This window comes from Diceros bicornis, chromosome X, assembly GCF_020826845.1.
Source record: "Diceros bicornis minor isolate mBicDic1 chromosome X, mDicBic1.mat.cur, whole genome shotgun sequence".
NCBI classification, from domain to species: Eukaryota; Metazoa; Chordata; class Mammalia; order Perissodactyla; family Rhinocerotidae; genus Diceros; species Diceros bicornis.
The window spans coordinates 99,933,854-99,956,466 of NC_080781.1; the positions used below are offsets into that span (position 1 = coordinate 99,933,854).

The 22,613-nt window shown below is 35.6% G+C and overlaps 1 protein-coding gene across 1 annotated transcript in view; it reads right to left on the reverse strand.

Annotated features, from left to right (window-relative positions):
- NUP62CL (nucleoporin 62 C-terminal like) overlaps window positions 1–22,613 on the reverse strand; it is a 96,272-nt gene that overhangs the window by 50,727 nt on the left and 22,932 nt on the right. Inside the window, exons 2-3 of the mRNA XM_058536458.1 lie at window positions 4,833–4,937; window positions 3,200–3,301 (exon numbers count right to left, since the gene is read on the reverse strand). Of these exons, the coding sequence (XP_058392441.1) occupies window positions 3,200–3,301; window positions 4,833–4,937 (207 nt within the window). The remainder of the gene's footprint in view (window positions 1–3,199; window positions 3,302–4,832; window positions 4,938–22,613) is intronic.

Genomic DNA, 22,613 nt, shown 5'->3' on the forward strand with positions numbered 1-22,613 from the left:
TTGGAACTGTGGAAAGAATCAGCCTGTAGGTAGAAATATGGAAAGAATCAGACTCTAAGCAGAAATTTGGAAATATTTCCAAAAGTGTAGAAAGAATCAGACTATAGGCAGAGGAAGTTGAAAGGACTGACAGAGGAAGAACACGAATTAGAATTAAGGAAGCATGAGCAAGTCAAATTAAGAATAAGCTAAAACAGTAAGGCAGAAAAAGAGGAAAGGAAACCAATGAGAAGCCAAAAAAAAAAAGCAGACAAAGGGAGAATAGCTGAATTATGTTTATACAATATTAGATTCAGGACGTCCCTAAAGCTGCCTTTTGAACAACTCAACTTTCAATTTCATTGAAGTTCAGTGCCACCACAATACTTGTATTAGATTTCCACAAGATTCCATTTCCCTTTTGGCCACAAGGATCCTTACAATAATTCCCGCCATTCTTTGTGTTAGCCTTTGTGAGGTGGGATGAACACCACAAGGGAAGACCATGCCCAATCACAAAGGATCTCTGGGGTCACTATCACTCAAAACACTAGAGAGATTACAGGTTGGATCCCATGTGGCATTCTTTACAGCTATATGTCATCATGTTCTTCATCTGAGAATAAAAATCTTATCCAAAAAGAAATCCTTCTCCAGAAATGCTGAAAATTAATGACAGTATCAAGACCCTCTTTTATTGATTAATTCATTCAAATACTGTGTAACTACTATATTCAAGACAGAAAAACAATTAAGAAAAACACCAGTCCTTCTTGTAAAGCAGGTTATCTTCACCCAAAGAAGATTTTTTTCAAAAAGTAATCTGTATTTCCTGACATGGACAGATGTCCAAAGATGATATATACTTAAGAGAAAACAGCAAATTCTAAGACTACATGTATGTGTGCGTGTGTGTGTGTGTGTGTGTGTGTGTGTATCCCACTTTTGCAAAACAAATACATTTAACGTGTTATTATGCATTTGGAAAAAAGGCAGGGAAGATAAACACCAAATTACTCTCTGTAGAGAGAGTGATATATGTATATATGTATATATGCATGTGTGTATAATTTTTATAATAAAAAAAAGCAACTACCATCACTACCACTAAAGATACAGCTAAACAGACAAACAAAACACCTCCCCAAAGATGTTGTGATACCTTCAGGAAATTAAGACCTGTCAGCCTAAATATAAGAGAATTTTGAGTCATAAAAAAAGGTATGATTATTTTAACCTTTTTATACAGTGTTTATCTCTGTTCCTTATTTTTTATGCTATTTTAAAAAGGTATAAATTAGCTCTGGTGTAGGAGATAACATTCAAATCACAATAATATTTCAATTAATACTGAAAGAAGCAAAGGATTTGAGAATGAAGCTTCTATCACAGTCTGATTTTGTAAGTTACAACGTTGGTCTAATCTAGATACAGTCAACTCTAAATTATCTGTGTAGTAAAAGGGAAGCACAGCTCTATAAATAATAGAAAATAATTGCATACCAAATTTGGATTTACATTTAAATAAATCTCATTCTGATAGTCTTAAAAATAATTATATAAAATAGTGAAACCATCCTTTAAAAGATCCTACTATCCAATTTTACTATCCTGTCCCCAATCAACAACTGTGTATCTTACTCCACGCTGGGAATGGACATCATTATCTTCTCAGACTCACACAAAAGATGAGATTAATGACAAGCAAGCTTCTCTTAAAACTTGCTGATTATGCCTAGGGCAGAGAATAATCCCAAATGGCTATAAATTTGCAGATACAGACATTTGAAAGCTGTGACACAAGGTTGATTTGTGAGATGAAGAACCTGAGCAAGTAAATACATTTGGGGAGAAGGAAAGGTGAGTAGGGGGTAAAAAAAGACACTCTGGATTGGGGGTGTCAAGTTGAGACATATCTGATGGAGAGGTGGGTAAGAACATAAGGTAGTGGTGGATGGAATGGAGATAAGGGATGGGCTAGTAGCAAAGGTACCAGTTTGCAGGAAGGAATTTGAGACTTCAATAGGTAGAGGGTAGGTTATGGCAGAGTCACCAAAGAGCCTGTCAATTCATATTTCAATGATTCAACTCATGACTGAAAGAATCAGTTCTTTGTTCAGCATTTTATGGGGGAAATTATGAGTTTTATATATATATATATATTTTTTTTTTTTGTGAGGAGGATCAGCCCTGAGCTAACATCCATGCCAATCCTCCTCTTTTTGCTGAGGAAGATTGGCCCTGGGCTAACATCCGTGCCCATCTTCCTCTACTTTATGTGGGATGCCACCACAGCATGGCCTGACAAGTGGTCCGACAGTGCGTGCCCAGGATCCGAACCCGGGCTGCCAGCAGTGGAGCACCGCACTTAACTGCTACACCACGGGGCCGGCCCCATGAGTTATATTTTTTGCAAATACGGTAACTTGTAAAGTTCTCAAGACACACACTTCACAACTCTCACAGGTTGCCAGTTAGCCTAGTACACAGTAGAAACTCAGTTGGAAGTGTGGGTCATGCAAAAGAATAAATAAATAAATGGTGTACATCTCTGTTTAGGAATAATTACTTTAAGCTTAAAAGAGATTGACTTCTTGTTTATGCCAAGTTTGAAAAAAGATTCATTTCAGCCCTAAGTGAACTTTTTAAAGTAAAAACAAACAAGACTTCACTAAAATGGAGTCTGACTTAAATGCTAGGTTTAATTAGCAACTGACCCCTAACCATCCAGCTCACCATAGCTATAAGGCAATGGGTAACCAAGTTTTCTTCAACCTACAACCTAACTAGCTCCTACCTGGCAGAAATAAATTTAGGATAGGTCTACAGAAACTCTTGTAATCAGCTTTAGGAGAGGGTCAACTTTAATAGTACAGGTCAAAACTTTAACTTTTAGGAAAAAAACTCTATCAATCCTAATATATTGGGTCAATTTAAACACTATGATCAATAATAATAAATCTTAAGTTTAAAAGTTTACAAGAATTTGATAGCAGCTTTGATTGTAGTCATCTCAAAAAAGTAGTATCATTGATATCAACTGTCTCATTCTACTCTTTGGCATTTGTCAATATTGGTGTACCTTTTCGATACTCTGATGAGATGATAAAAACCTGCTTAGACAGTCCTAGAAACTATGGAATACAACCTACTTACTGTTTGTTATGCAGTACATTTCCAATGAGCATCCAAACACATCCCAATAATTCTAAAATCTTACTAGATGCAGTAGTAGGGGCTGTTCCACCTGCTCCAGGGAATTTTAATCCAAATCCCAAAGTCATACCACCAAGTGTTCCAGCCGAAGTTGTTGGGGCACCAACTGCAGAGAACAACACAGACTATTACCGTTTTAATCAAAAACAGTGAGGAATTTATATAGAGTCTTTTTAATCTGAAGAGTTCTTCAGAAACTTTTGGCTAAAATTCAAACAACTAGGGTCAATCCATTTATATGAACTGTCCAGAAAAGGCACATCTATGGAGACAGAAAATAGATTAGTAGTTGCCTGGGTCTGAGAGATTTTACTGGGATGATAGAAATGTTCTAAAACTGGATTATAGTGATAGTTACACAATTCAGTGAACTTATTAAAAATCACTGAATTGTAAAACTTAAGTTAATTTTATGATATGTAAGTTAAACCTTATTAAAGTTAATTTAAAAAATACTGAGGTCAAGATTTCTTTTCATTTTGTAGGCAAAGACATCAAAGACAGGAAGGAAAAAAAGCCCGTCAAAGGTCAGAGGGTAAGCCTTTGATTGAAAATGGAATTCATTCAATAATTTTAACTCCCAACCTCAGACGTCATCATAGTCACAAAATCTATTGTAGTTGAGAAGGATATTGCTTACATATATCAAAAGGTTTCCAGAATCTCAGTTATGTCTCAAAATTGTAAGTCTGCTTGGCAGAAACTACAACTCAAGCGGTAATTAGTAATTTTAACTAATGTTTACCTATGCCAACTACACAAGAGGATAGGGATGGTAGGCCACTATTTTCATACTCGACTAGGCATCAGCAATTCCTGGCAAGTTTTATTGCCAGGAATGGTGACAATCTTGCTATAACAGGGCTTTAGGGGTACCATATTACAGCTAGGATTACAATAACAAAGTCTAATGATGAACATCATGGCACTGTGAAGATGCCTTGAAAGCACAGTCAGCTCATATGGAACTGTAAGAAAGAATTGCCTAAGACATATACAGAATTCAATATTCTCAATATTTGCTCTTACTCTACTAATGGAAGATACATAGCAAAGAAGTTGGAGTTACAAGATACTCAATGTGTCACTTCTCAGCTCAAAGCATCTAGATGTTCCTCTTCAAGGGAAGAGGCCGTGAGGCATCACATAGTGTTAATCAAAACCCAAAACTACAGCTGGTCCTTTTGTTATGTAACACTTCTGATAGGTAAAATGTAAGGACCACAAATCTGGTCTATATAGAAGAATACACTATAGCAAGGCTCCAGCATTTATTTTCCATTTTACCCTATTAACATGGATAATAAAAAGTCTTCCCTTCAGACATACCTGGCAAAACTCCTACTCTTCCTACTCTCATTAGCTTCAAGAAGTTGTTTCAAAACATTACAATGTTAATGAATTATATGCTTAAAATTATCACTCTAAGCTGTAATAATCATGTTAATATAAAATCCACAACTAAAGCCATGACAATTAGGTTCTTAAGCAAAGCAACTACTGATATTAGCAGTTATAGATAGGTTCAAGCATAACGATAATTTATGAGATGCAGGAGATCCACAGCTTATAATGGCAAATTGAGTTAAGTGGCCTAATGCAAAATAATACCATTTTCTTTGCAACCAGTAACTTACATGAGAGCCCAGTGGCAGCAGTGAAGGTAGAAGCATTTGATATTGAGGAAAACAGCATGGTGTTTGAATTAACAGTGGCAGCAACAGTAGATACCGAAGCCAAACCTAAAAATAAAAGTAACAAGCAGAAAAATACGTCACTAAAAATAATTTTTAAAAAGTAAAACACCATTATAACAAGGTTCATTTATATGAAGAAATAAAAACAAAATAAGGAAAATCCAGTACCCTGAAATCTAGTAAATATGACATAGTAAAAGCCTAATTAAAAAATATATATACCCTATAAGAGGTTAATATCCAAAATATCTAAAGAACTCATACAACTCAACAAGAAAAAAGCAGACAACTGATTAAAAAATGGGCAGAGGGTCTGAACAGACGTTTTTCCAAAGAAGATATACAGATGGCCAACAGGCACATGAAAAGATGTTCAACATGACTAATTATTAGGGAAATGAAAATCAAAACCACAATGAGATATGACCTCATGCCTGTCAGAATGGCTATTATTAAAAAGACAAGAAATAACAAGTGTTGGAGAAGATGTGGAGAAAGGGGAACCCTGTACGCTGCTGGTGGGAATGTAAATTGGTGCAGCCACTAGAGAAAACAGAATGGAGATTTTTCAAAAAATTAAAAATAGAACTACCATGTGATCCAGCTACTCCACTTCTGGGTATTTATCCAAAGAACATCAAAACATTAATTCAAAGAGATATATGCACCCCTATGTTCACTGCAGCATTATTCACAATAGCCAAGACTTGAAACAACCTAAGTACCCAACAGATGAATGGATAAGAAAGATGTGGTATATATATACATAATGGAATACTACTCAACCATAAAAAAGATGAAATGTTGCTATTTGTGACAACATGGAGGGACCTGGAGGGTGTTACGCTAAGCAAAATAAGTCAGACAAAGACAAATACCATATGATTTCACTCATATGTGGAAGATTAACAAACAAACACACACATAGATTCAGAGAACAGATTGGTCGTTACCAGAGGGGTAGGGGTGTGGGGGAAGGGCGGAAGGGGTAAGGGGCATGTTTGTATGGTGACGGTTGCCAACTAGACTTTTGGTGGTGAACACGATATAATATATACAGAAGTCAAATATAATGATGTACACCTGAAATTTACATAATGTTATAAACCAATGTTACCTCAATTAAAAAAATACTTCATCAGTACTGCTTAGTACAGCCAGCCTTCTAGTACCATCATAACAAAGAAATTCTACTTTACTAAAAAAGTAAACATAAGAGGGGTATCCACTTCCAGAATCGCAACATAGGAAGTCCTGGGAACTCATTCCCCAGTGAAACAACCACAAATGGTAAAAAATATGAAAAAGAAACATTTGAAATCTCTGTAAATTGTCCTAAAGATATACAACAAATGAAGAAACATTTATTCAAGAAAATCTGCTAAAACTCAGTAACATCAGTGCGCGTCTGTGGCATTTGAACCACAATCCACTCTCTTCCTTCCCTCCATCCCCCTGGCTCACCTTGATGGAAAGCACACTCCAGGCAGGAGTGGCCAAGACTGGACTCCTTCTTCCTCCAGCTCCCAACCAAGGGATACAGTATCTCATTGGAAGGGCAAGCAGCCAGCATTTCTCATCACCTCCAACACAGAGTTAAAGGGTTGAAATTCCTGGCTAGTACAGCCAACAAGGGTTGAGGGGCTCCCTTCCTCTAGTCAACACCCACCCATAGGGCAGAGGCTCTATAGCAGGCACAGCAGGCTGAGAATACTGGGGCCTCATCACCCTTGCCCTGATTGTCTTGCCTCAGCTCACTTATAGGGCTGAGGTTTCATGCCTGAAGAGCTAAGCAAGACCAGAGGCAACTGCCACTGCCCAGAGCCCAAAGCACTGGTTCAAAGATTTAACCCAGAAATAAAGGCAGCCCATAAGAACAGAGAGTTCCCAAGCTATCTCCAAATGAACTGAACTTTATCTGAAACAGAATGTGGGAAGTTCAAGCCAAAGGACTCTCGAAAAAATGGAGATTTTGGTGGTAAGCAATTAATAGGAGGCAAGTAGCTTCATGAGAGCAACGATTTAGGCTGTAGGCCAGCTAGTTTACCAGAGATAACCAGGGAAAGAGACAGTTGAAAAGAGCCCTTCTCCTGAGAGCAGAAGAATTAAGTACTCATACATACTACACCACAGATGAATCTTGAAAATATTATGCTAAATGAAAGAATCAGACACAAAAGGCCACATATTATATGATTCCATTTATATGAAAGGTCCAGAATAGGCAAATCCATAGACAGAACGTATATTAGTGGTTGCCAGGAGCTGGGAGGAGGGAGTAATGGGGAGTGATGCTAATGGGTACAAAGTTTCTTTCGGGGAAGATGAAAATGTTCTGGAATTACATAGTGGGGATGGTTGCACACTCTGTGAATATATTAAAAACCACTGAACTGTACACTTTAAAAGGGTAAATTTTAAGATATGTAAATTTTAAGATTTATGCTGTTATTAAAAAAAACACATGACCATCTCAATATAAGCAGAAAAAGCGTTTGAGAAAATCCAACACCCTTTCATAATGAAAACACTCAACAAACTAGGAAGAGAAGGGAACTTCCTCAACATGACAAAGGGCATTTATGAAAAACCCACAGCTAACATCATACTTAATGGTGAGACTGAATACTTGACCACTACTATCAAGAACAAAACAAAACTGCTTATACCACTTCAATTCAACAATACATTGTCCTAGTCAGGACAATTAGGCAAGAAAACAAAATAAATGGCATCTAGATGGAAAAGGAAGAATGAAACTACCTCTATTCATAGATGAATGATCATGAACAGAAAATTCTAAGGACTCCATAAAAAATCTATTAGAACAATAAACAAGTTCAGCAAAATTGCAGGATACAAGATAAATATATATAAATAAATTACAATTCTATATACTAGCAATGAACAATCCAAAAATGAAATTAGGAATATAATTCCATTTACAATTGCTCGAAAGAATAAAATAAGAACAAATCTAACAAAAGAAGGGCAAGATTTGTACCCAGAAAAATACAAAACATCACTGAAAGAAATTAAAGACATCCTAAATAAATGGAAAGACCTCATGTTCATGGATCAGAAGATTTAATATTGTTAAGATGGTGTAGTAGACAGAAAAATGGTCCCCAAAGACAGCCACATCCTAATACCCAGAGCCTGCAAACATATTACCTTACTTGACAAAAGGGACTTTACAGATGTGATTAAGTTTAAATATTTTGAGATAGGGCGGTTATCCTGGATTATCCAGGTATGCAAAATCTCATGACATGAATCCTTAGAAGTAGAGACCCTTTCCAGACTGTGTGGTTAGAGGGAGATGTGACTACAAAAGAATGGTCAGAAAGATGCAAAGTTGCTGATACAAATGGCCATCTACCACATGAAAACATACTCAATGTCATCAGTCATTAGGAAATTGCAAATCAAAACTATAATGAGATACCACTTCATACCAACTAGGATGGTTAGAATCAAAAATACAGATAATATCAAGTGCTGGTGAGTATGTGGAGAGATTAGAAACCTCATACAATGCTGACGGGAATGTAAAACGGTGTAGCCTCTTTGGAAAACTTCCTCAAAGTGTCAAACATAGAGTTACCATATGACTCAGTAATTCCAGTCCTAGGTATCTACACAGAGAAATAAAAACATATATTCACACAAAAACGTGTACATGAATGTTCAGAGCAGCATTATTCATAATAGACAAAGGTGGAAACAACCCAAATGAACACCAACTGATGAACGGATGAATAAAATGTGCTATAACCACACAATGGAATTTTATTAGGCCATCAGAAAGAAAAGAAGTACTGACACAGGCTAAAACATCAATGAGCCTTGAAAACATTACACTAAGTTTAAGAAGCTGATCACAAAAGACCACATATCATACGATTCCATTTATATGAAATGTCCAGAATAGGGAAATCCACAGAGACAGAAAGCAGATTAGTGGTTGCCAGTGTTGGGGCCCAGGGCGGACCACCCCAAGATATCCCACAATAGCATACTGATTATTTTGAATTAAAGTTACTTAAAAAGCAAAAAGGGCATTTTGACCCTCCTGTCTCTGCTCCCCCTGAAAGCAGGAAATAAGTCCCCCATGTGAAAGGTGCTCTCCCTGCATCCTTATCACCAGAGCTAGGGAATTCAGGGCCAAGAAGCCTGTATAAACAAACCTTGCTAATGTACTACCTGAAGCCTAAACTCTGCTTAAATTCCTCACTAATTATGTACCCTAAACCTAAGTTTCTTTGTCCTGTCAATTCTTCACAAATTTATCGTTTCTTTGTGTAAAAGATATATATACTGTCTACTGTGTTCACTCCCCGAGCATCATTTCTCTATGATCTCCAATATGTACGTATTAAACTGCGTTCTTCTCCTGTTAATCTGGTCTTGTGTCAATTTTACTATTAGTCCAGCCATAAGAACACAAGAAGGGAAGAAAGGGGATTTTCCCCACCCCGACACCAGGGACCCGGGGGGGTGGGGAGAATGGGTGGTGACTGCTAATGGGTACAGTTTTTTGGGGGAGTGATGAAAATGTTCCAAAATTGACACCATAATGGCTGCACATCTCTATGACTATACTAAAAACCAATTAATTATACACTTTAAATGGGTAAATTATATGGTATTTGAATTATATAATTATAAAACTGAGAAAAAATAATAAATGGAAGTCTAGAATAAAGTTTCAGAAAACAAATTACCTGTCTCTTGCTTTAAAATTTAAAATAAAAACTATAAAAAAATAAAGCTAGAGAAATTAAGTACATAAAGAGACAAACAATATTAATTGGTTAATTGAAAACAAAATTCATCTTTTAGTACTCACTATAGTTCACTGTACATGGCACATGATAGCAAGAGCTCAATAAATGTTTCTGCTGAATTGAACCAACTTTTTCCAGACTGCAGCACATAATTACAGATAGCCTATTTCCTCTTCAAAAGGAAAAAGTGCTTAATAAGTAACTGCATTTAAATCTATTGCCACCTGCATCCAACTGCTGAACTCATGGCAATATATGATGTAAGATTCTGCTACCCAAAACATCTAGGGCCATTGGGGGTGAAGGGGATAGGGAGGAGATGCTGGGAAGGAATTGGGAACATTACCATACACCTCCAATTATGTAAAATGTGTATCATGGAATATTCCTATGTTTCACTTCGGAGAAGCATCATATGTACACTTTTAAAGAAATAACTAATTTTATAGAAAAGGCATATTAATATTTATAATTCATTACCTATCGGTGAGGCTAAATTTTTATTATGGGTTTAATGACTACTTTAATTTCTTCATTTGAAATTGCCTATTCATGTCATCTGCCTATTTTCTCACGGGAGTATTATCTTCTAATTACTGATTTTTAATTAAAGTGTGTACCAAAGCTATTTAGTCAAATGTTGCAAAAATTTCCCAACCCATTTGTCATTTTTTTAACTTTGTTTTTATATTTTATGTAGTCAAATCTTTCAATTATTTTTTCCTTTATGGTTTATGTCTCTATATCATGTTTTAAAAGGCTTTCCCTCTTAAACATATAAAAGGTGTTTAACCTCATTTTTAGGAGAAAATTACAAATTATAACTACATTGAGAACAATTTTACCTAACAGAGGGGAAGAAATAAAAAACTACTAACACATTCTGTTAAGGACACTGCGAGGAAACAGGCAGCCTCCAAGGTTCCTAATGGGATTGTAAATTGGTATAACCTCTATGGAAAATAAGCAGTCAATGTTTTAAAAATTACAAATGCATCTATCTTTTGAACTAGCAATACTTCTGGAAATTTATCCACAAAAATGTACTTATCTACCTGTAAAATGGCATGTAAGATGACATCTACTGCATCACTGTTTGTATTAGCAAAAGAGTAAACAACCCAAATGCATGTCAGCAAGGGACTAGATAAATTATAGCACATCCAGATCATGGACAACTATGATGTTATAAAAAATACTGAGGAAGCTCTCATAGACTGATTAATGTAAAAAGATCTCCAAAATGTTTAAAATAAGTGTATAAAGTTTATAAGGTATAGAATAGTGTGTAGAGTATATTACCACTTATTTTAAAAAAATAAAGGTAGAGGGCTATGAATATATATATAATATATATATGAATGTATATAAATATATATATTCAACTATATTTATATATATATATATTCATATATATATTTATATATATTTTTTAAAATCTATGATTCCATTTATTTGAAGTCCAAGAACAGGCAAAACTCATCAGAAAGTACTAGGGGTGATGGTGATGGTCGATGTTATATGCCAGCTTGACTAGGCTATAGTCCTCATTTACTCAAACACTGATCTAGGTGTTGCTGTGAGGATATTTTGTAGATGTGATTAATATCTACAATCGGATGACTTGGTTTTTTTTTTTGGCTGGGAAAGATTCACCCTGAGCTAACGTCTATTGCCAATCTTCTCCTTTTTTTTTTTCCTCCTCAAAGCCTCAGTACATACTTGTATATTCTAATTGCAAGTGCATCTAGTTCTTCCATGTGAGTCGCCACCACAGCATGGCAACTGACAGATGAGTGGTGTGGTTCCGTGCTTGGGCACTGAACCTGGGCCACTGAAGCAGAGCACACAGAACTTTAACCACTAGGCCATCAGGGCTGGCTCATTTTTTTTTTAACTTGGTAAATTTGACATTAAATTTTTTAAATTTAAGGTGTACAGCATGTTACTTTGATATATTTATATACTGCAATATGATTGCCATTGAAGCAATATTTATCACGTTACATCATTACAGTAAATATTATTGTCTATATTCATTATACTGTGCATTAGATCTCTATGGCTTATTTACTATTCGTTACAAGTTTGTACCCTTAAGCACCATCGATCTTAGCCCCCATCCCCCAGAATATCCTACCATTTGTAACAACATAGATGGACCTTGAGCACATTATACTAAGTGAGATAAGTCAAACAGAGAAAGACAAGTACTGCATGATATCACTTATATGTGAACTTTAAAAAGTCAAATCTGTAAAAAAAAAAAACCAGTGAATATATATTTTTATTTGCTAGCAAATCCATGAAGAAACTTTGGAAGGATATATACAATTACAGTGGTTAGCTGAATCGAGGGGGTGGAGTGGTGTTGTGGGGTTAATATAGGGTGCATGAGGGAGAGTATACCTATTTATACTATTTATAGTCTTATTTTTGAACCATATGACTGCCTATATTATATGTTTGTAAATTATAAATGGTCCTTTCCCCAATCCAAGAAATATGTTTACATATTTTCATATTCACCTATGCTTTTTAAATGTTTATGCTTTCATTTTCTACCTTTAATTCACCTAGCATTTTTTTTGTTAATCTTTTCAGGCAAAAGTAATCCCCTTCTCCCTAAATAACCTGGTTACCCAGCTATTGCAATTCATTTATTCACTACTCCATCCTCTCTTCCCACAGATTTGAAATGTCATCTTCATAAACCCAGGTTTGTTTCTGTACTTTAAAAATTTTCAGATTTTTCTTTCTATCCCTGTTCCATGAGAGTTTCCATTATTATAGCACTAGAATTCATTTATTTTTATATTACAAAATATTTTAAATTTACAGGAAGAGAATAAACTTACAATACATTTTCATATATTTTCCTACAAGTACTCCATCATTACTTTCCTGAAAAAAACAAAAGAGATGACTAGTCTCATGCATTTATTCCTTCATTTAAACTTTAGAACTTTAGAATTCCTTCCCCTAAAGATTACCATTGTGTTTTTACAATTACCTTAAATGTGTAGATTAATTTAAAGATAAATGACATTCTTATACTATTGAGTCTGCACATTCAGTGGTTCTCTTCATTTATTCATGTCTTCTCATATTCCTCAGTAAAATTTTGTGGTTATCTTCCTATAGGTCATGCACATTTTTAAAGTTTATTCCTAGGCATTTCATATTTTTAGTTGAAATTGTTAATGGGACCTTTCCCCATTATATTTCTCAACTACTATTGCTTAAACAGGGGAAAGCTATTGATTTTTGCATTATTTATTTTGTTACTGGCCATATTTCTGAAACCTCTTCACTAGTGCTAATTAAATTTGCACTTGATTTATGCCCATATTTTAAAATCGTGATCATTTGTCTCAGGTATTGGCATAATTTCTGGGGCCTGACCTTAAATCATATACCCAGAGATAACTAAGGAAGCAAATACCACTCAATATGATCTGCTTTTAAGTTAAATGGTTTAAGAGACAAAGTCTTATTTTCCTAACCACAAGACTAGAGCAGGGCTTTTCAACATGGCACTACTGACATTTTGGGCCAGATAAATCTTTGTTGTGGAGGACTGTCCCATGCTAGGATATAATAAGATATGTATATTTGGTCTTTGTCCTCTTTCCTTGACAGAGATCCTAAAACCCTTGTAATTTTCTAAGTGATAAGAGTAACAGGAGCATCGTTTGTTATAATATTTGGGTTTCATCCCCAGTTCCTGAAATAACTCCAGGAGCAATAAAGGTGAAAGAGCCTCTTTTGATATTCATAACAAGCCCCTTTCAACCACACTCGATTTATGTTAATAAAGTGAACTTCAGAAAGCCCCTAAGGATGAGGGGTTGGTTACCAAAGGAACCAACCAAGTGATTAGAGGGTTGGAACTTTTAGTACTACCCTCTGACCTCTGGGAAGGGGAGAGGGGCTGGAGATTGAGTTCAATCACCAGTGGCCAATTATTTAACGAATAATACCTACATAATGGAACCTCCATCAAAACCCTAAATGAAGGGGTTTGGGGAGCTTCTGGGTTGGTGAGCACAGGGAGGAGCAAGGAGGGTGATGCGCCTAGATAGGACATGGAAGATCTGGACTGCTCCCCCATACCTAGCCCTATGCATCTCTTCTGTTTGGCTATTCCTAAGTTGTATCATTTATAATAAACCAGTCGTTGTAAGTAAAGTGTTTTCCAGAGTTCTGTGAGCTGTTCTAGGAAATTATCCAACCCAAGGAGGGGGTCATGGAAGCCCCCAACTTATAGTCAGTTGGTCAGAAGTACACGTAACAACCTGGGACTTGCAACTGGTGTCTGAAGTGGGGACAGTCTTGTGGGACTGAGAACCTGTGGGGTCTGCTAACTCTAGGTAGTGGGCATCATAACTGAATTGTAGGACACTCAGCTGATGTCTGGAGAGTTGGAAAATTAGTTGGTGTGGGACAAGCCCCCACACATTTGGTGTCAGAAGTGTTGTGTGTAGAGGACACAAAGTTTTCCTATAAGTTCACTGTAGGATATTTAGCAGTATCCCTGAGGTCTACCCACTAGATGCCAGTAGTATCTCCCCAATCTCAACAACCAAAAATGTCTCCAGATATTGCCAAATATCCCTTGGGAGAGAGGGGAAAATCACCTCCAGTTGAGAAGCACTGGACTAGAGGAAGGGTTCAATATCATAATTTTCTTCATCTAGCTCAATAAGGATACCCAAATCTGCCTTAATTCCTTGATATTTAAGAATATAAGAAAATGCCAACTATCTTAATAAATTGTTCACCATCCAAGAATTTTTTTAACAGAATGGGGACAGGTGCCCTTACACTCAAGATAGTGAGGGGTTAAAATTGGCCACCCCAAAATGTGTCTCTTCGGCTTGATTATTTTTAAGAACAAAAGACTTTGAAAGAAACTCTGACCTTCCCCCTCAACTGTCTAAAAGAATTTAAGATAGAAGGGCCTGTTCCAGGAAGGAGCTAATACCATAAGTTAACTGTAGTCTAATGTAAAATGTGTCTCTCAGGTCACATTGTCTATAGTTGGCCCATTTGCATTTCCATCTCCATAGAAATTGTGTTCCTCCTCCTTGAAGCCTCAAACCACTACCCTCAACATCCTCCTTTGTCTTTAGCTGAAAATGGTATTTAAGATGGCAGCTGTGGCCATTCTGGCGAGTTACTCAGTTTTCCTGGGTTTCTCCCATATATACATGTTATAAAGCTTTGTTTGATTTTCTCCTGTTATTCTGTCTCATGTCAATTTAATTCTTAAACCAGCCAGAAGGACCTAGAGGGTAGAGGAATTGTTTTCCTCCTCTACACTTCAATAACTAAATGGTGATACTAGAACAAAAAAGGACAGCTCAATAGAACAGAATAGGAAGTCCAGAAGCAAAGCCAAGCATATATAATAATTTGGTGTATGAAGAAGGCAGCATCTCACATCAATAGGGAAAGTATGATGATTTAATGAAATATAATGGGCTAACTTACTAATCATTTAGAAAAAAATAAGATTCTTAAAAATATAAAGCACAAAAGAACAAAAATAATTAAGAATTTTGAGATGGAAAAGCCCTGTACAAATAAGTCCAAAGAGAGAAACTCAGAAGCATGAGAAATTTGACAACATAAAAAATTAAAATCTTAATGATTTCCATTTCCAGGAAAATGGAGTACATGTACTTTTCCCTATTCAGCTAAAATTCCTGGACATTACATATAAAATAAACATAAGACCCTGAAAGGTGGAGAGAAGAAGGCAAACCAGCCAGGGATCTTGAGACCCAAGGTATCATATGGTGGTGAGTTCCATAGGGTTTTTTTTTTTGCCCCTTACTTCCCAGGCTTGGAGTTGAATAGGCTGGAAACCCAGAAACACCAATGGGTATAGCCAAAAAAAAGTCCCAACAAAAACCTGCTCTCTAAACAAAAGACAAGGAAAGGGGCAGACTAACAAGACAGAAACCTTTTAGACAATAACCACTCAACTATAACCAAACACCACATAAAAAACTATGGTCCCATTCCCCACCTACACCAGCAAACACCAAGCGAGGAGTAATGGAGACCAAGTGGGGGAGAATGAAGTTCGACTCCCACCTTACAGTAACAACACAGCACCCTTTCTTCCCCTGCCAGAGCAATGTCAATAAAGCCAGCTAAAGCAAAAGGCTTAAATCAGATTCAGAGTCTCATAACATAATATGAAAATGTCCAGGTTTCAACTAAAAATCACTCCTCCTACCAAGAACCAGGAAGGTCTCAAACAGAACGAAAAAAGACAATACCAAGATAACAGAAACATTAGAATTATCCGACAAATATTTGACAGGATCCAAGATAAAAATGCATCAGCAAGAAATTACACACACTTGAAACACATGAAAAAATAGCCTTAGCAAAAAAAGAAAGAAAAAGAAAATAAATTTTTAAAACTTCAGTAAAGATATAGAAGATATAAAGAAGAACAAATGGAAAATTGAGACCTAAAAAAGAAAAAAAAAATACAATAACCAAAATGCAAAGTTAAGTGGAAGGACTCAGGAGCAGAATGGAGGGGACAGAGACAAGAATCAGTGAACAGGATGATAGAATAACAGAAATCCACACCAAGACATATAATAATTAAAATTTTGAAAACTAAACACAAATAAAATCCTGAAAGCAGCAAGAGAAAAACAGCATCTAACCTATAGGAGAAAAACTATTTTAATGACAGATTTCTCATCAGAAACCATAGAGGAAAGAAGGAGGTATCACCATATTTTTCAAGTTCTGAAAGAAAAGAACTGCCAACCCTGAATCCTATATCTAGCAAAAATATCCTCCAGGAATGAAGAGGAAATTAAGATACGGAGAAGAAAACTCATAGAATTTGTTACCAGCAGACCACCTTCAAAGAATGACTAAAGGAAGTTCTCTAAACAGAAAGGAAATGATAAAAGAAGGAATCTTGGAACCTCAGGAAGAAGAAACAACAAATAGAATAGCAAAAATAGAGGAAAATACAATAGGCTTTCCTTCTTGTCTTGAGTTTTTTAAATTATGTTTGATGGTTGAAGCAAAAATTATAACCCTGCCTGATGTGGTTCTAAATGTATGTAGACAGAATATTTAAGACAATTACATTACAAATGAAAGTGGGTTAAGGAACATATGGGGCGAAAGATTTTTATACCTCACTCCAACTGGTAAAATGACAAGATCAGTAGACTATTATAAGTTGTGTGTATATAATACCTAGAGTAACCACTAAAAAAGCTATACAGAAAGATACTCTCAAAAACACTATAGATAAACCAAAATGGAATTTTTTAAAATGTTCAAGTAGGGGCCAGCCTGCTGGCATAGTGGTTAAGTTCACGCATTCCACTTCAGCAGCCGGGGTTCGCTGGTTCGGATCCTGGGCACGGACCTACTCACCACTCATCAATCCATGCTGAGGCGGCATCCCGTATAGAAGAGCTACAACTCTACAACTATGATACACAACTATGTACTGGGGCTTTGGGGAGAAGAAAAAAGAAAAGAGAAAAAGAGGAAGATGGGCAACAGATGTTAGTGCAGGGCCAATCTTCCTCAAAAGAAAAGTTCAAGTACTCAATGGGAAGGCAGGAAACAGAAAACAGAGAAATAAGAAACATAACAAACAAAACAAAAAATAAAACGGCAGACTTAAGCCTTGGCATAGAAATGACTATAGTAAATGTAAATGGTCTAAATATACCAATTAAAAGAGATTAACAGAGGGTATTAAAAAAACATGACTCAGAGGGCTGGGCCCATGGCCTAGTTGTTAAATTTGGCATGCTCCGCTTTGGCAGCCTGGGTTCGGTTCCTGGACGTGGACCTACACCACTTGTCAGCAGCCATGTTGTGGGGGTGACCCACATACAAAATAGAGGAAAGATTGGCACAGATGTTAGCTTAGGGCAAATCTTCCTTGGCAAAAAAAAACAAAACAAAAAACAAAAAAAAAAACATGACCCAATTATATGTTGTCTACAATCACTTCAAAAATGATGATAGACGCAGGCTGATAGTAAGAAGATGAAAAAAATATACAATGCAACGTTAATCAAGAGAAAGTAGGAATGGATATATTATTAGCAGATAAAATAGACTACAGAGCAAAGAAAATTACCAGAAACAGAAGAGTATGTTACATAATGATATTACAAAAGGGCCAAACTCCCCAAAAGTCTTAGCAATCACATGTACGCACCAAACAGAGCTTTAAAATACATCAATCAAAAACTGATAAAACTGGGGCCGGCCCCATGGCTTAGTGGTTAAGTGCACGTGCTCCGCTGCTGGCGGCCCGGGGTTCAGATCTCGGGCGTGCACCGCCGCACCGCTTCTCCGGCCACGCTGAGGCCACGTCCCACGTACAGCAACTGGAAGGATGTGCAGCTGTGACATACAACTATCTACTGGGGCTTTAGGGGGAAAAAAATAAATAAATAAAATTATAAAAAAAAAAACCTGATAAAACTGAAAGAAGAAAGAGACAAATCCACTATTACAGTCAGAGACTCCAACACCCCTCTTACAACTGATAGAACAACTAGACAGAAAATCAGCAAGGATATAGAACTCAACAAAACCATTAACCATAAGAATCCAATTGACATTTATAGAACACTTCGCCCAACAAAGCAGAATATATATTTTTTTCAAGTGCCCTGGAACATATACTAAGACAGAACTTATCCTGGGCCATAAAACAAACCTCAACCAATTTAAAAGAATAAAAATGACACAGAGTGTGTTCTCCAGCTACAATGGATTCAAACCAGAAATTAATAACAGAAAGAAAACAGGAAAATCTTCAAACATTTAAACATTTGGAAACTAAACACACATCTAAATAATCCATGGGTCAAAGAGGAAGTCTCAAAGAAAATTAAAAAATACATTGAATTGAATGAAAATGAAAATACTTCATACCAAAATTTGTGGGATACAGTTAAAGCAGTGCTGGCAGGGAAATTTCATAGCAGTAAATGTACACATTAGAAAAGAAGGTGTACAGCATGGTTACAGTAGTTAACACTGTATTGTATATTTCAAAGTTGCTAAGAGAGTAAATCTTAAAAATTCTCACCCCAAGAAGAAAAATTTGTAACTATGTGTGGTAACAGATGTTAACTAGACTAACTGTGGTGATCATTTTGCAATATATACAAGTACCGAATCATTATATTGTACACCTGAAACTAATATAATATGTCAATTATATCTCAATAAAAAATTAAAAATAAAAGAAAATCAATAATCTAAACTCCCCCGCCAAAGACCCCAGTAAAGGAGCAAAATAAATCCAAAGCAAGCGGAAGAAAGAAAATAATAAAAAGCAGATATCAATGAAATGGAAAACAAAAACAGTAGGAAAAAAATTCAGTGATACAAAGAGTTGATTCTTGGAAATGACCAATAAAATTAACAAACCTCTAGTAAGACTGAAAAAGACAAGAGAGCAGATATAAACTACCAATATTTTGGTAGATTTGGCAGATACAAATTCACCAATATCAATCAGGAATAAAACAGTATATCATGACACACTACGCAGACATCAAAAGAGTACTATGCCCACAAATTTGATAATTTAGAAGAAATGGACCAACTTCTCAAAAAACACAAACTACTACAACTCACTAATATGAAATAGATAATTTGAGTAGCCCTATGACTATTAAGAAATCTTAATTCATAATTTAAAAACTCCTAAAAAACAAATCTCCAGGTCCAGATGGTTTCACTGGAGAATTCTACCAAATGTTTAAAAAAGAATTTCTGTCAGAAAATAAAAGAGGAGAAACAATTCTCAAGTTATTATATGAAGCCAGTATTATACCCTGACCAAAACCAAAGACAATATAAAAAAAAAACCCTGCAGACCAATATCCCTCATGAATATGAATACAAGAATCTTTAACAAACCATAAGCAAACAGAATTCAGCAATATATAAAAGCATGATAGACCATGACCAAGTAGGATTTATTCCAGGGATGCAAGGTTGATATAACATTTGGAAATCAATCAATGTGATCCACATGATCACATCAGCCAATGAATAAAAAGCATTTTACAAAATTCAACACTCAGTCATGGTAAAAACTCTCAGCAAAATAGGAATAGACGGGAACATACTCAACTTGATGAAGAGCATCTACAAAACACTCCAGCTAACATCAAACTTAATGGTGAGAAACTAAATGTTTCTCCCTAAGATTGGGAAAAAGCAAGGGTGCCTACTCTCATCACTCTTATCCAATATAGTACTGGAACTTTTAGCTACTACACTAAGGCAAGGGGAAAAAAAAGACACCTAGATTGGAAAGAAAGAAATGGAACTGTCCCTATTTGCAGATGACATGATTGTCTATGTAGAAAATCCTAAGAAATCTACAAAAAAGGTCCTAGAATAAGCGAGAATAAGTGACCAAGGTCACAGGATATAAGATCAACATACAAAATCAACTGTATTTCAACATACTAGCAATAAACTGAACACCAAAATTAAAAATAAAGTACCATTTACAATCACTTTAAAAAAGAGAAAGAAATACTAAGGTGTAACTCTAACAATAAGAAAAAAAATCGCAGTTGAACAGCATTTGTGTCTTTTGTAAAACCATATTATCCAATGACATTTCCTAAATCCCTACATAAAAAAAAAACATATAATACATTGCTATTTTGGGATGCTTTTTTTTTCTGACTGAAAAAGACATGAACAGACGGGATATACAGATGACAAATAACCACAGGAAAAGATGTTCAACATCATTAGACCTTAGGGAAATACAAATAAAAACCACAATATGATATCGCTATTTGCAAGAACAGCTAAAATGAAAAATAGTGATGATACCAAATGATAGCGAAGATGCAGAGAAACTGGATCACACATACATTGCTGGAGGATATGTAAAATGGTACAACCATTCTCAAAAACAGTTTAGTAGTTTCTTATAAGACTGAATAAGCAACTACCACATGACCCAGCCATTGTACTCGTGGGTATTTATCCCAGATAAATGAAGACTTATGTTCACAAATAACCTGTACACACAAATGTTCATAGCAGCTTTATTCATAATAGCCAAAAAGTGGAAATAATACAAATAGCCATTCATGGGCAAATAGTTACACAAACTGTGGTACATCCATACTATGGAATACCATGCAGCAATAAATAAAACAATTGATACATGCAACAATCTGGATGAATCTACAGAGAATTATGCTGAGTGAAAAAATCCATTCCCCAAAAATTACATACTGTATGATTCCATTTATATAACTTTTTTTGAAATGGCAATGTTATAGTAATGAACAACAGATTAATGGTTTCCAGGAGCAGAAGAGAAGTGAGTATTGCTATGAAAGGGCAAAATGAGGGATCCTTGTGGTGACAGAACTATTCTATATCTTGACTATCAATATCAGTATCCTGGTTGTCATATTGTACTATAGTTAAGCAAGATGTTACCACTGGGAGAAAATGGGCAAAGGGTCTGTGGGATCTCTCTGTATTATTTCTTACAACTGCATGAGAATCTATAATTATGTCAAAATTAAAAGCTTAATTAGGGCCAGACCCCTGGCGTAGTGGTTAAGTCCAGCGTGTTCTGCTTCAGCGTCCCATGTTCACAGGTTCAGATCCCAGGCGTGGACCTACACCACTCATCAGCCACAGCCACAGCTGTGGATGACGAGACCCACATACAAAATAGAGGAAGATTGGCACAGATGTTAGCTCAGGGCTAATCCTCCTCAAGCAAAAAAGGAGGAAGACTGGCAACAGATGTTAGCTCAGAGTGACTCTTCCTCACAATAAAAAAAATCTTAAAAAAATTAAAATATTCTAGTACCTATAAACCTCTTAAGAAAAATAAAAAGCAAACAAATTAGGGAAAATACTTCTTATACAAATATCAAAGGGTTAAGATATTGCAATTGCATATCAATGAGAAAAAGATAAGCATGGTATTAGAAAACTGAGCAAAGGATACAAACAGGCAATTTATATATTTTCTCTTTCTCCCCACACACACAATTAATCAATAAATAATTTCAAAAGATGTCAGCCTTACTAGTAATTAAGGAAATGTAAATGAAGATGATGCTCATAGTATTTGCACTATTAAAACTACCAAAACTTAAAAAACAAACACACAAAAAGGAAAATATCCAACGTACATAACACTGCAGGGAAATGTACACTTTCATAAAAACAACGATAACATTTACTGAGTGCCTATTACATGTCAGGTAAGGTTCTAAGCATTTTACTTATATTAACTTATCTAATTCTCACAACCACCCTGTGAGGTAAGTGCCGAGTACGTACAGATGAGCAAACCAAGCATTGATAGGTTAAAGTAACTCGCCCAAGGTCATAGAACTAGTAAATAGCAGAGCCAAGACTCATTTATTTCCTAGTTGTTTTTTTTAAATAAGAGATATGCATTATTTGTAATATCAAAAATTCATTTGTACACAGTTAAAATGATGCACCCGTAAGGTAGTGACCAAATATTCTAGCATCATAATTATGTCAATGCTCCACTTCATCTCTTTATGACCTACGATGCCATACCAACCAATCAAAATGGGTATTATCACTAGTACAAATTATAAATAAGTTATTTCTATATAATCTATAATTAAAAAATATTTTTCCTTTTTGTCTGTTTCCAAAAGCTTTGAAATCATTACTATGAATATGTAATTTAATAAAATATACTATAAAGTAAAATGTATATTTCACTCAGTATATTTCCAAAGTTCTAAAATATTTGAGGCATCTATAGAAAAACCAAGTTTATGTCTTATAAACCAGAACTTTTTATTAACTGCATTTTGCTTTAGCAAGATCCTAAATGTCTTCTCATTAATGTTCAATATAGGTT